The sequence below is a fragment of the Pteropus medius genome, unplaced genomic scaffold (assembly GCF_902729225.1).
Source record: "Pteropus medius unplaced genomic scaffold, Ma_sr-lr_union100, whole genome shotgun sequence".
Taxonomy (NCBI): Eukaryota; Metazoa; Chordata; class Mammalia; order Chiroptera; family Pteropodidae; genus Pteropus; species Pteropus medius.
Genome location: NW_024344433.1, coordinates 1,696,005 through 1,707,777, shown reverse-complemented (window position 1 = coordinate 1,707,777; position 11,773 = coordinate 1,696,005). Strand labels below are relative to the sequence as shown.

At 52.3% G+C, this 11,773-nt stretch overlaps 1 protein-coding gene across 1 annotated transcript in view; it reads right to left on the bottom strand.

Annotated features, from left to right (window-relative positions):
* Positions 1-997: 997 nt before the first annotated feature.
* TMEM127 (transmembrane protein 127) overlaps positions 998-11,773 on the bottom strand; it is an 11,201-nt gene continuing 425 nt past the window's right edge. Inside the window, exons 2-4 of the mRNA XM_039872565.1 lie at positions 11,349-11,666; positions 4,066-4,230; positions 998-3,366 (exon numbers count right to left, since the gene is read on the bottom strand). Of these exons, the coding sequence (XP_039728499.1) occupies positions 3,059-3,366; positions 4,066-4,230; positions 11,349-11,592 (717 nt within the window). The 5' untranslated portion in view covers positions 11,593-11,666 and the 3' untranslated portion in view covers positions 998-3,058. The remainder of the gene's footprint in view (positions 3,367-4,065; positions 4,231-11,348; positions 11,667-11,773) is intronic.

The following is an 11,773-nucleotide window of genomic DNA, read 5'->3' as shown; positions in this document are numbered from 1 at the left end:
AGTCATTAAGAAAAACCTGGTCTTTCCTTCTTCTCAGGACCCTTCCAGCCTCCCCAAGGTGTCTGGTGACTTCACGGCCCCTCCTTTTCTAATCTCTGCTCTCACCACCTCCTGGTCATCAGTTGTGCTTCTGCTCTAGCTCCTCTGTCAGCGGGAATGGCCCCCACTCTACCTCCAAATACTTACCTTTCCACCTTCTGTAGTGACTGGGGCAGAACCCACTTCCCTGTGGGCACAGCCCTTCCCCAGCTGTCCAGCAGACCACTTCACTCCACCTTTCCGTGGAGAAGCCATCCCCTGAACTGAGAAGACAGAACCCTTGGAGACAGGGCCCTGATGTCACCACGTTTCTCTGTGATGCCTCACACTTTGTACATGAGGCACCTTTCAGAAACATCTGGAATGAAAGAGATAACACGCTCCCAGCTCCCAAGAAAGACATGTGCTCTTTCCAGGAGTTTAAAAAAAAAAAAAATCACCCAAACAGGCTACCCTCGAAGGGAGCCCTAAGCTCTTTTCCCATGATGCACATTTCGGGCCCAGCGTGCCGGCTGAATGTAGGAATGAACGAATGAACAAAGCGTGGGTAGCTAAGTGAGACACCATGACACTAAAAGCTCTACCACAAGTTATATCCCAACCACTGGCACGCACGTGCTCTCCCCATAAGGAAGGCACCACTTTCCAGGGCTTCAGAAGAAAGTGCAGTTTCTCTGGCAAGTCTCAGCCCTGGGGTCTGTTTCTCCTCACACAAGGACCAAAGTGCTCTTCTGCAGATCACTGGGGACTCTGAGGGGACAGGTTCTAAGCTCTGCACTTGGGCGGGAGGCCTTGCCGTTCGATGTATCGGGGCTAAAGGCACATCCAGGTGGAAATGTACTTCCTTTTGACTTTTTAAAAAATTACGCACTTCATCAATTTCTCCTAAAGTAGAAAGAGGAAGGAAACAAACCACTTCCGGGCAATTGCAACAAAAAACAACAGGGAGCCACTGACATTTACATTCTTATTTGTGGTTTGTTTGTTTTTTTTTTTATTTTTTACCTAGAAAAAAAAAACCAGGGGAATTTATATGACAAACTATTAGTGTCAGGATGGGAAGGGAAAAGAGGAATCCCGGAGGCGTGGGAAGCTAATAAAAAGTGGGTTCCAAATCATGTGGAACAGTCCCCAGGGTCATGTCTGGGTCCTCTTGAGATAACCGGACGCTTTGGCGTGTGTGCCCAGTGCCTGATCTCCTGGTCTGCCCTTCAGACACCCATGGTCAGTGAAAGCTGTCCACACCCTGGAAAGGTGCCAAAGACAAACTCATACTTGACAGAGAGACGAGACCATGTGGCTCTCAGCTTTGTGTACAGGTATCACACGGCAGTCTTTCTTGCCTAAGAGTCTGTAAGTGAGAGCCGCCACAAGGAGACACTTGGGCATCACAGCAATCTCCAGGCAGCCGCTCACTCATGTGCAGATTCGGTCTTCACCACCCACACAGGCATCTGTTCAGACATCCCCAGGCAGCCTGGCCAAAGGACGAGGCACATGACAGTCCCTTCTTAGCCACAGTTCAACAGTGGTGTCCATTCTCCAATCTTGCTCTATCATGTGTAGGAAATTGGGATCAGCTTTTCAGCTCAGCACTGGACACTGATTCCAAGAAGGCTTGGCCACCTGGGTCCACCCTGAAGGTCTCTCAAGTTTCTTCTGCTTGATGCCCCAGATATCAGGCAGAAAACTCAGCAAGACCCAAGGCCAAGTGTGGCAAACAAGACAGCCAGAGCAATGGTTGGACAAGAAAGAGCCAGTGGCACACTGCAAGGCCAGAGTACATTCAAGAAGGGGAGGGGGCATGCAGCAAGCTGTTGCCCCAAGTTACAGTCTAGGGGACACCCTGAGCCTGAAGGACGGAGCCAGGCCTGCCAGTCTGACACCTCACGCAACAGGGCTCACCGGTTGTGGTCCCATGTGGAGAGCGGAGGGTTCCCTGCCCTGCTGGGGCCCCTGTTCCTGCATGGAGGCCAGGTTACATCTCAGTGCCACAGTCCTGAGGAGCACCACACTGGCCGGCCAGCCAGGCCACAGTCCTCAGCCCCTCCACTGACGGGGCTCCACATTCCACAGGGAGGTCTCCAGGAGGGAGGGAGCATAGGGAGAGGGCTGCATTCCTCTGAGACATTCGAGGAGTAACTACCATGGGCTGGAAGGAGCTGTGGCCCAAAACTTTGCAGAGCCCAAAAGAACAGGATAAATATAGGAGAAATGACAACAGTCTTGCCGCAAGTTTAAAAAGAGATTAATTGTTGCTGTGGCTTGGTTTTGTTTTCTCCTTTCAAAATCACTCATTTTAAAAGGTGAAGGGGCTGGAGGATTTGGCCCCCTCACTTGGAGGCCTCAGGCCCATGCCTGGGGCCACTCCCCTCAGCAGAGCCAGCCACCCGAGCCAAGCCAGGGTGGGGAGAACGCCCGCTCTGCTTTCCAACAGCAATTCCTTCTCCTGTCAAACTGGAATGCGGGTGGGAAGGCTGAAGTGCAGAGAACTTCGCAGAGCGGGAGGCTTGGTACTGGGCACTCTGAGAAGAAACTGGGCAGCATCAGCCCAGTGCTGCAGCTGTGGAACCAGCACTAACCCTTAGGGAGGGAAGCTGCAGGGCATAGTCTCCTTTCCCTTGGGCCCTGCTGATACTTCTCTCTGGGACTGTTCACTGTCAGCAGCTCCTAAGGAAAGTTCTGGTCTCAAAGCTATGGCCCATGAAAGGAGAAAACTTGTATAACCACCCATGATTGGTAATGACTAGTGACCAAAGGGAGAGGAGGTGGCAAGAGGGGAAAAAGTGCATGATATAAAATCCGCAAAGCCCAGGTTTCGAGAGCAGGGACACATGAACAACCCAAAGACAGAGACCCTCTTGGGGATGGTTTGGTAACGATGGTCAGGATCCTACCAGTGAGGCCTGCCAGGGAAGGCGCTCCTGGGGAGGGGTGGGGCTGCGGAGTGGGGGCAGGGCTGCGGAGGAGGAGAGCCGCTGGCCTCAGGGGGCTGGCATTAGGGGGCACAGGCCTGGCATCAGGGAGTGTAGGCTGGGGGTGGCTGGAACTGGTTGATGACCTCATACTCAGCGGGGTAGGGCTCGGTCTCCTCCATCTCAGACAGCAGCTCCAGCGCCTGCTCCTCCTCCTCTGTGGGGTAGTGGCGCAGGAGGTTGGCCGCTGTGGCCAGGATCGAGGCTCCACCAGCTCCTGCCACCAAGTAGAAGCTAACAGCAAAGGTGACGTAGACCTGGGAACCATGGTACTTCTTATGTTGCTGCTGCTGGGCCAGGATGAGTTCGGAAGCCCAGTAGGAAAAGCCAATGACAGTGGCACACTGCAGCACTGGGGAACAGAGGGACAGCACGGAAAGGGGGTTAGCAGGCTCAATGCAGCCTCTCTATCCAAATCACATTGTCAGGGGACCTGCCCAGCCCTCGACCCTGCAGGGTGGGCTCTCTAGGCCACAGTTCTCAGGCCAGGGCTGGGGACAGATGCCTGACCCTGCTCTGGGCCAGTCAGACTCTCTCTGTCTTAAGAATGGAATCAGGACACGAAGGCTGCTAGAAGTCACTGGGTGCTTGAAAGGAGCAGACGAGGCCATGTAGTTTGGGAGCTGGAGTCGGTGCCCCTACAAGTCAGATCACCACCCAGCCAGCCCAAAGGAGGGGAGGAATGAGTCCGACAACCATGCCCTTCAGTAGGCACAGTGAGATACCCTGCTCCCTCCTTGCTCTGTCCAGGTCCCAGGAGCCCTGCTGAGCCTTAAACCCAGTTCCTGGAAAGCCATGTGACTTCTTGTGGAATCCTAACATCCCCCCTCCTGACAGCTGGGCTGAGTAGGTGGTGGTCCTGCCAGGTGTACATGCAAACGACAGAAGCAAGCCGCCATTCCGCCCCAGTGTTCCAAAATAGGCTGGAGCTGAAATGAGCATCTGGACCACTGTCTGCATGGAGAAACCGTACCGTCCCCGCCTGCAGCTCCAGACAGCGCCCATCCCCCAGTGGCAGTCCCTCCCCCACCAGAAGCAGGCCCGGGCTTACCTGTGAGAATATGGGCAAAGGCATAGCGACGAGTGATCTTCAGGGCTGGATGCTTGGGCCCAAAGACATCCAAGAGGAACGCGGAGAGACTACACAGGGTGCCCAGGAAGCAGAAGGCAGCAATGACCCGCAGGAGCAGCACTGTCTGCGGATTCATACAGAAATCTGTAGGGAGAACCAAATCTTCAGGGCTCCAAACAGGAAGTCCCCACCTGGGGGGAGTTTGTCTCCCTCTGCCAAAGTCGTGGGGGGCCTGGACAGAGCGGTCACAGCTCCTGCTCCTGGCTGACCCACAGAGGAGGTAGACAGCCTCCAAATTAGCAGACAGGAACCCAGGTCGCTGCTCCCAGGTGCTTAGCTCCTTCTCTTCCAACAAAACCTAAGTGCACGCCTCTCTGACATACTTGCCATGCTCTTCTAAGCATTTTTAAAGACCCTAACAATTAATCCAATGTGTCATCAGGTTCTGTGAAACTGCACTGCAGGAAGCGCCCACTGATCTCTGAGCTGAGACAGCAAGAGAGGCACGGCAGAGGCCACCCAGCGTCCATCCTTTACCCGGCCACTCATTTGTCCCCTTTTTGTTCAATAAGATGTTGAAGCCAGAGAAATGCACCCTCCACAAGAGTACTAAATCAATCAGGAAAGAAGGTAGATGGGACCTTCACATTGATTTTTGTTCACTCCCGACCAAAACAAAACAAAAAAATTTTAAAGGCATAAACCCACACAAAGAGGAAAGGGGCACAAAATTCTGGAAACTGGAAAGGAACTTGGAGCTACTTGGAATCAACTTCAAAGACTAGACAAGCTGAAGTGGAAGCCAGAAGTGGGAAAGCTAAGAAGCTACTAGATTTACTCCACCCAGGCATGGTAAGGTTCAGAAACTGACAGCACCAAATACCTTCTAAAATGACGTGAAGCCACTAAAGGGTTCGCTCCACTCAAATGAGGGATTGAACCAAGGGAAAGGATGCTGACATTCAGGGTCCTCAGGGTCATGGTGGAGGGAGAGCCTAGGATGAGGACTGTCACCAGACAGCAACTTAAAGTGTCCTTCTAGGATCGCAACACCATTCTTGTTCCTTCTAAATCTCATCCAGGCAACACTGTCAGACCCTTCGTTAGCTATGTGAGCTGCCTGCCTAATCTCCCAGAAACATACAGACAAAATAAAGGCTGATCCAAAAAGAAACCACTGTGTTTAACAAAAGTAGAAAATGGGCCTTTACTTCCTCTCCAACTTCCCCTCGGGCCTCTGGCAGGCTCTTCTTTCACTCAGGTCATTGGTCACCAAGTGAGGAGGAGAATCTGGGAAGGGCTGGCAGGACCTAGCCTGCAGGCTCCCTCCCTAATTCCTGCCCTCAGGCTGAAGGCTGGCGCCATTAGTCCCCAGGGCACATTACTGACTGCCCCCGGAGCACTGGCCGAAAGCACATTCCAGGCCCCAGAGACTGAGCTGTTGGTCTGGAGCAGGGCCTAGAACTCTGGATTTAACGAGCAGCTCAAATACCCCGTGCAGGTGGCCACTGATCCTGGGCCTGCAGGAAGAGAGGCTGAGAAAAAAGTCCAAGGACCCAGGGAGAGGGCCTGAACCCAACAAAGCAGACTCAAACCTACACATATTCTGGGGTCTTTAGCATTGGATGGATTATTCCATCAGGGAAAGATAAAACTCTTTCCAAGGATCACATGCAAGGAAGCCTATCCCAGGCTTCCCAGCTCTGCGCTGTGGGACCCGGAGGAAGCCACTTAACCTCCTGGAGCCTCCAGTCCCTCATCTAAGCTGCATGATTGATCCCCAGAGTGAGCGAGACTTAACTAAGGGCCGGCCTCCACACTGCAGGACCAGAGCAGACACGAGGAGACCCTGGCCTTGGTGACAGCTTACATTCTTTGCCTCAGGCTCAGAATTCGCCAGATGGTGGCTGAGCCTACACCAGACCCATGGTGCAAGCTGGCTTCAGGTCATCCTCTGAGCTGCTCTTGGAGCTATCTGTCTCTCTCTTGTCAGCAGACCATCTGTTTTGGGCCCAATCATCCAGCCTGGTGATCGCCTACTGCCAGGAGGCTTTGCCTGGGTGCTGGCTCTGTCTGCAAACAGCCCCACCCAGCCCAAGCCCTGGCAGTGGGCCTACAGGTGGCCTCGCTCAAAAGAAGGCTCCTGGGATCTGGGGCTGTCTCTGGCTTAGTATTGTTAAAAGCTCTGATATTGTGTTTTTTGGGGTCCACATGGCATGAGGCAGGGATAGAGCAGGACAAAAATGTTCTAGTGCTTCCAAGAATCGCCTGCTAAAGGTAAAGTGTAAGGGCTTACATTGCACTGTGCTCCACAGCGGGCTGTGTTCCGATTCCTTAATGTGGCCAGGCATTCAGAGTGGGGCTTTCACTATGGTTCTTCCAAATCAACTAAGTTTTGATTTAACAACCAGTCTTAACTGGAAAAAGTCATACTCAGTGGCTTCAAAGATAGTTCTTAGGCTTTTTGGGGTCCACATGGCATAGTAAGTAAAAATGTTCATTTTATTATCCTTTAAAACGTATGTCTATTACATACACCCCCATGTATCTCGTGTTTCACAGGACACTTATTTTAATGAGTCACACATAATAAAAAGCTTCAGAGAGAAGGTCCCTCCCCTCCAGATGTCAACTGCTCTTCCCAAGGGACAAACATTGTTGGCAGTTTCTCATGTTCCATTCAGGAATGGCCTGTGCACACCGACAGGTCAAACGTTATCCTTAGTTAAGTCTCGCTCACTCTGGGGATCAATCATGCAGCTTAGATAAGGGACTGGAGGCTCCAGGAGGTTAAGTGGCTTCCTCCAGGTCCCACGGCGGCGCAGAGCTGGGAAGCCTGGGATAGGCTTCCTTGCATGTGATCCTTGGAATCACCAAGCACCAGAGTTTTATCTTTCCCTATTGGAATAATCCATCCAATGCTAAAGAGAAGCATTTGAATGAAAAATCAGAAGTTAACAGAATGCTGTCAGAGCCACCCTCACAGCCAGCAGCAGCTGAGCTAAGAGAACACCTGGAAGTACAAAATCTCTTCTAGGCAAAATAGGTTTGAGCCATTAAGCAATGAAAAGAGCTCATACTGGGAATTACTGGGCAAGACCTGCTTGGTGCAGTCTAAGCTTCTGCAGCCATCAGTCTGGCTCCTGGAAGCAGTGGGGACACCAGGAAGGCAATGGGCTTGGCATCAAATCCTAGACCCACCACAGACTATGTGTTACCTTGAGCAAGTCACTTAACTGCCCTTGGCCTCTGCGTTCCCACCTGTCAAGTGAAGGCAGCAACTCCTGCCCCATGTGCAAAGCAGTCTGTGCTGTTATGGCCCACTCCCTCAGCTGGGCCACAGCATCGGCAGCCCTTGAGTGTCCTTCCTCCTGACACCGAGACTTCCACATTCACACACACGTCAGCCAGGGTGGGATAGAGAAAGAGCCCACAAAAGCCAGACTGAGGATCTGCCCCACCAGGGTGGTGATGTGTCCTTCTGACCCAAAATTCAAACAGGTTTGTTTCAACGGGACTGCCTTTCTCCACTCCAAAGGTGTGAGTAAACCCTCGGGCTTTGTGGAGAAACCAAAGGTGCACTTCCCTTGGAATGATGCTCACAGACAACCCACAGCCTAGGCAGTCTTTCTTCGGAGGGTCTCAGCACACAGAGTGGACAGGCAGTATCCCGGACCCGCTCAGAACCCAGCTCAGGCTCTCTTGGGTCAGGACCTCAGTGTCTCTTTCTCTCCTCCCCTGCCAGACATCAGTATGGAAGGAGGGCCACGAATATCTGCTCCTTTGAGAGGGCTGCTGAACAGAAACAGAATCCCCAAATGTTGTGTAGGCATTATTTTATTTGTGGGCAGAAATGGCATAAGTATCAGGGTGCCCATTTTAAATTCAAACCAGTAATGCAGTCTACTACACACTGGTAAGAAAGAGACACATTCTATCCTCCAGTTGTGGCCTGTTTATTTTGGTAACTATTGCTTGACTATCCCCTCCAGTCACCAGAGAAGAAGGCAGCTGCCTTGTAATAGGATCCCAAGGCACTGACTTTGCCCAAGGTCACTGGTGAGTCACCTGTTTGGCTCTTCCGGTCTACTGGGCCCACTGCTCTCTCACCCCCTGCTGACCCAAACAGGCTGCAGGTAGGAAGATTAAAGTGGCTTCTGGCCAGTTCCTTTTTTCTGTCCCATCTCCCTTCCCGTCCCCTTCACTGGAGTCCCTGTGAGTTAGAGGCACTTCTTAGCATTCATCTCCCACTTGTGACTTTAGCTTCAAGACAGGCTCTGATACAAGTCGCCAATAGAGTCCCCTAGGGATCACAGATACCAAAGGTCCTAGCCGAGCTGCCTCTGAGGACTGGAAGTGCCTGTGACATCAGTCACCACCCCTCAGGCACACCTGCCCTCCCTGGTTGGCCCTTGACCTTCCCATGCTTGTTGTCAATCATGATTCACCAGACTTCAAATCCCAGACTTCCTCATTCTGCAAGGGTGCTTCTGGAGGCTGCTGTGGGTGCTGCCTTTGCTGGCCACACTTGAGAGGCAGGGAGGATCTGGGGCCCTCTGCTTGGGGCCACTAGAGATCTGAGCGTATCTGTGGGCCTAGGCCTAAGTTGTAGAGCTGTGTGACATGCAGGAAGCCCAGAGAGAGAGAGGATTCAGAGCGGAATCTGCTGCACCTCAGGCAGGTGAGTGACAACAGGAGGGTGAGTGGCTCTGCCTCAGGATTCCCAACTTGAACCAGAATGCTGAGGTGATGCAGGCTAAGGTCCACAGCTTTGGTGGGGCTCATGATCAAATAGCTGGCATGGGGAGGCAGTAAGCCTTGGACAGCTTCTGACAGAAGGACAAGCCGGAGTACACTAAGGTGCAGTGCTAAGAGTGGAGGCCATGCCAGACAGACCAGCTGTGCGATCCTGAGCAAGTCACCTGACCTTCCAAGTCTGGGACTGCTGCGGAGTAGTGGTGATGACTGTAGCTACCAAATCAAAGGGCTATTTAGGAGAAACTGAAGTCAGGCGTGGAGTGTGCTAAGCACAGTGCCTGGCGCCCAGGCAGGGGGCCGAGACAGAGAACTCTCCTGTCACCTACAGAGACCCAGTAGGGTCTGTTGTCCCCCTGGAAGCACTTATACTGGGCTTCCATACTAAGACATCTGTTAGGCCCTGAGCATCAGCATAATCGCACAGGACAGCATGTCTGAAGGCCCACTGGGTACCAAGAAACCAATAGATACAGAGAAAAGGAAGAAGAGAAGCAATTAGGGACCTCCCGATTCCTCGCCAACTTTTATGATAGCTCATGAGGCACCACCGTCAACTCTCTTATGAATGGACACGAAATTCCTAGCTTGCAATGACCAAGGACATGGCCATAGGATAGCACGTGGGGACTGTCCATGGGTTAAGATCCCTAAACACATAAACAAAATTAACGTAAAGGTTAAGAAAACATGCTTTATAAATGACAAAATCTGGATTGAACAGTTTCTTAGAAAGGGTAAATATCTGATTTATTCATCTGCACCAAAAATTTATTTTTCACATGCCTTTGACAAGGATGCACACCAAATGGAATAATCTTGAGATCATCCTATGACAGATGAAATAAAACAAAGGATAAAAAACGTAAATCATTTTGTACTGAGTCAAGAGATGTGAGACAGACAAAGCTATGCCACTCCCAGGTATGTGGCCCTAGACAGACCACTTCATTTCTCAAAGACACAGCTTCCTGGAATTCTGAAATGAAGACCTGGGATCAGACTGCCTCTCCCTCCATCACATGAGCCTCCCCAGAATGATCTGAAAAGGAGAGGCATGGAGAATTCTCCCAGTTAGCAGGTGACATCAAGCTCTTGAAACACTGGAACACCAGGGGATCGGTGCAAAGGTCTGGACGAAGCGGTGGAATGGTGGCAGCTGTGCTTCAAACAAGGAAAAACCAACCACACTCAACTCGAGCTTCATAACATTTCTGCCATCAGCTACACACCAAAGAAAAATCCACATATCACAAGGCCTCCATTGTGTGTATGACTTCTGTCTTAATGAGCGAACCCAGTGAAGGCCCTCATCATGGAGAAACCTGGAAACCAGAAGCCCTCATCCTGTTTTCTACAAAACCATCCTAAAGCCTCAAAAACTCAAGAGAGATGCAAAACAGTCAGAGAACTCTCAGAGAAAGACAACATTAGGCCACAAGGACAGAGCTTTTCAGCCTCGACCTGCAGAAGAGGCATATGATCCAAGGCACGGAAGAAATCTTGACCTTTTCCCCAAATCCCAATACTTGAGTCTTTAAAAAAGCAGTAAGAATCTAACAGGAAGGGTTTCCGAGACATGGGGCAGCAAACATCTGGAACGCATCACGGCCAGGGAGTGGCAAAGGGAGAAATTACAAAGACCTTCAAGAATGGTTCAAAAGGCTGTGGGGGTGATGAACTGCACTGTTACTAAAGGCTGTGGGGGGTCCATTGACCATTTTTCAGGTGAAAGCCAGGCAGTGCGTCCTGCCCTCACAACACACAGCCCATACCCTCATTGCTGGAGACAGGGCTGGGCAGGTGCAGGTACCAGCTCCCTGGGACAACCCCTCCACTCCTCCCCCACACCTGGGTAGATCATCGCCTCCCCTGTATCCAGTAAGGTGACCAGTCCCTTTCCCCTTTCTTCTGACCGCAGGGCTCGGAAGAAGGATGCACAAAGCAATCTTGCCTCAGTTAGGCACCCGCGTGCGATTCCAAGAGCCAAATTCCAACTGATTTACTGAGGCTGGACCTAACTCGAGGTCATCCAAAATTACACAGACTCCCCTTTTCCATAAAAAAATACAACTACTGTAGAACTTGAAGATATCTTTTAAAATCTAGCCATGTTAAAAGTTCCATTTTCGCCATCAATCACTTGCCCCAAAGAAACCTTCCTACATCCCACAGGCTCCTTAGAAAAGGTCAGCTAATTGTAATGCCTAGCGCTTTATCCCTTCTCCAAATACAGCAGTATCCTTCCGCAGAATCCGAAAATAGCAGCAGTCCAGATTAGCATGGCGTCAAAAGTAGGTACTTGGCTGAATAACATCTTAATTAATGAGGGTCCGGGCCCTAAACAGAGCCACCTGGTGGGCAGGAACACCCGTCAGGAATGGGGCTGTTTCCTCCCATCGAGTCCCGCCCCTGGCTATCTCAGCTCCAGCCGACACCACCTTCAGCTCACTGCCGAGGAGCCCTGATCGCCCAGGAAGACAAGGGCCGGCGCGTGGAGTCTTTACCTTTCAGCAAGTCCGGGTGCACGTAGCCCAGCACGTCGGAGACCCCCAGCTCCTGGCGGGTACAGGTGCCACCGTGGATGTGCAGCCAAGCAGGCTCCGCGAGGGCAGTGCACAGCGCGGTGATGGAGAGTGCGCCGGGCAGGGCTGAGGCCAGGCTACGCTCCGGCTGCTTGGGCAGAGCGCTGCCTCCCGGGCTCCTCCGCCGGCGCCCGCCGGGCAGCCCTGCGCCTCCGGGGGCGTACATGCCCGGGGCCGCCCGCCGTTGCTCCGCGGTCGCTGTTGGTCGCCGCCGACCTCCGCGGGGCGCGCAGAGCCTGCCTGTTCCAGGGAGGAGGCAGCTGAAGAAGGCACAAGGCTGCCGGGACCGACACCGGAGGCTAGGGGGTGGGACCTGGGCCCCAGCGGATACTGGAGGGCTGCAGGGG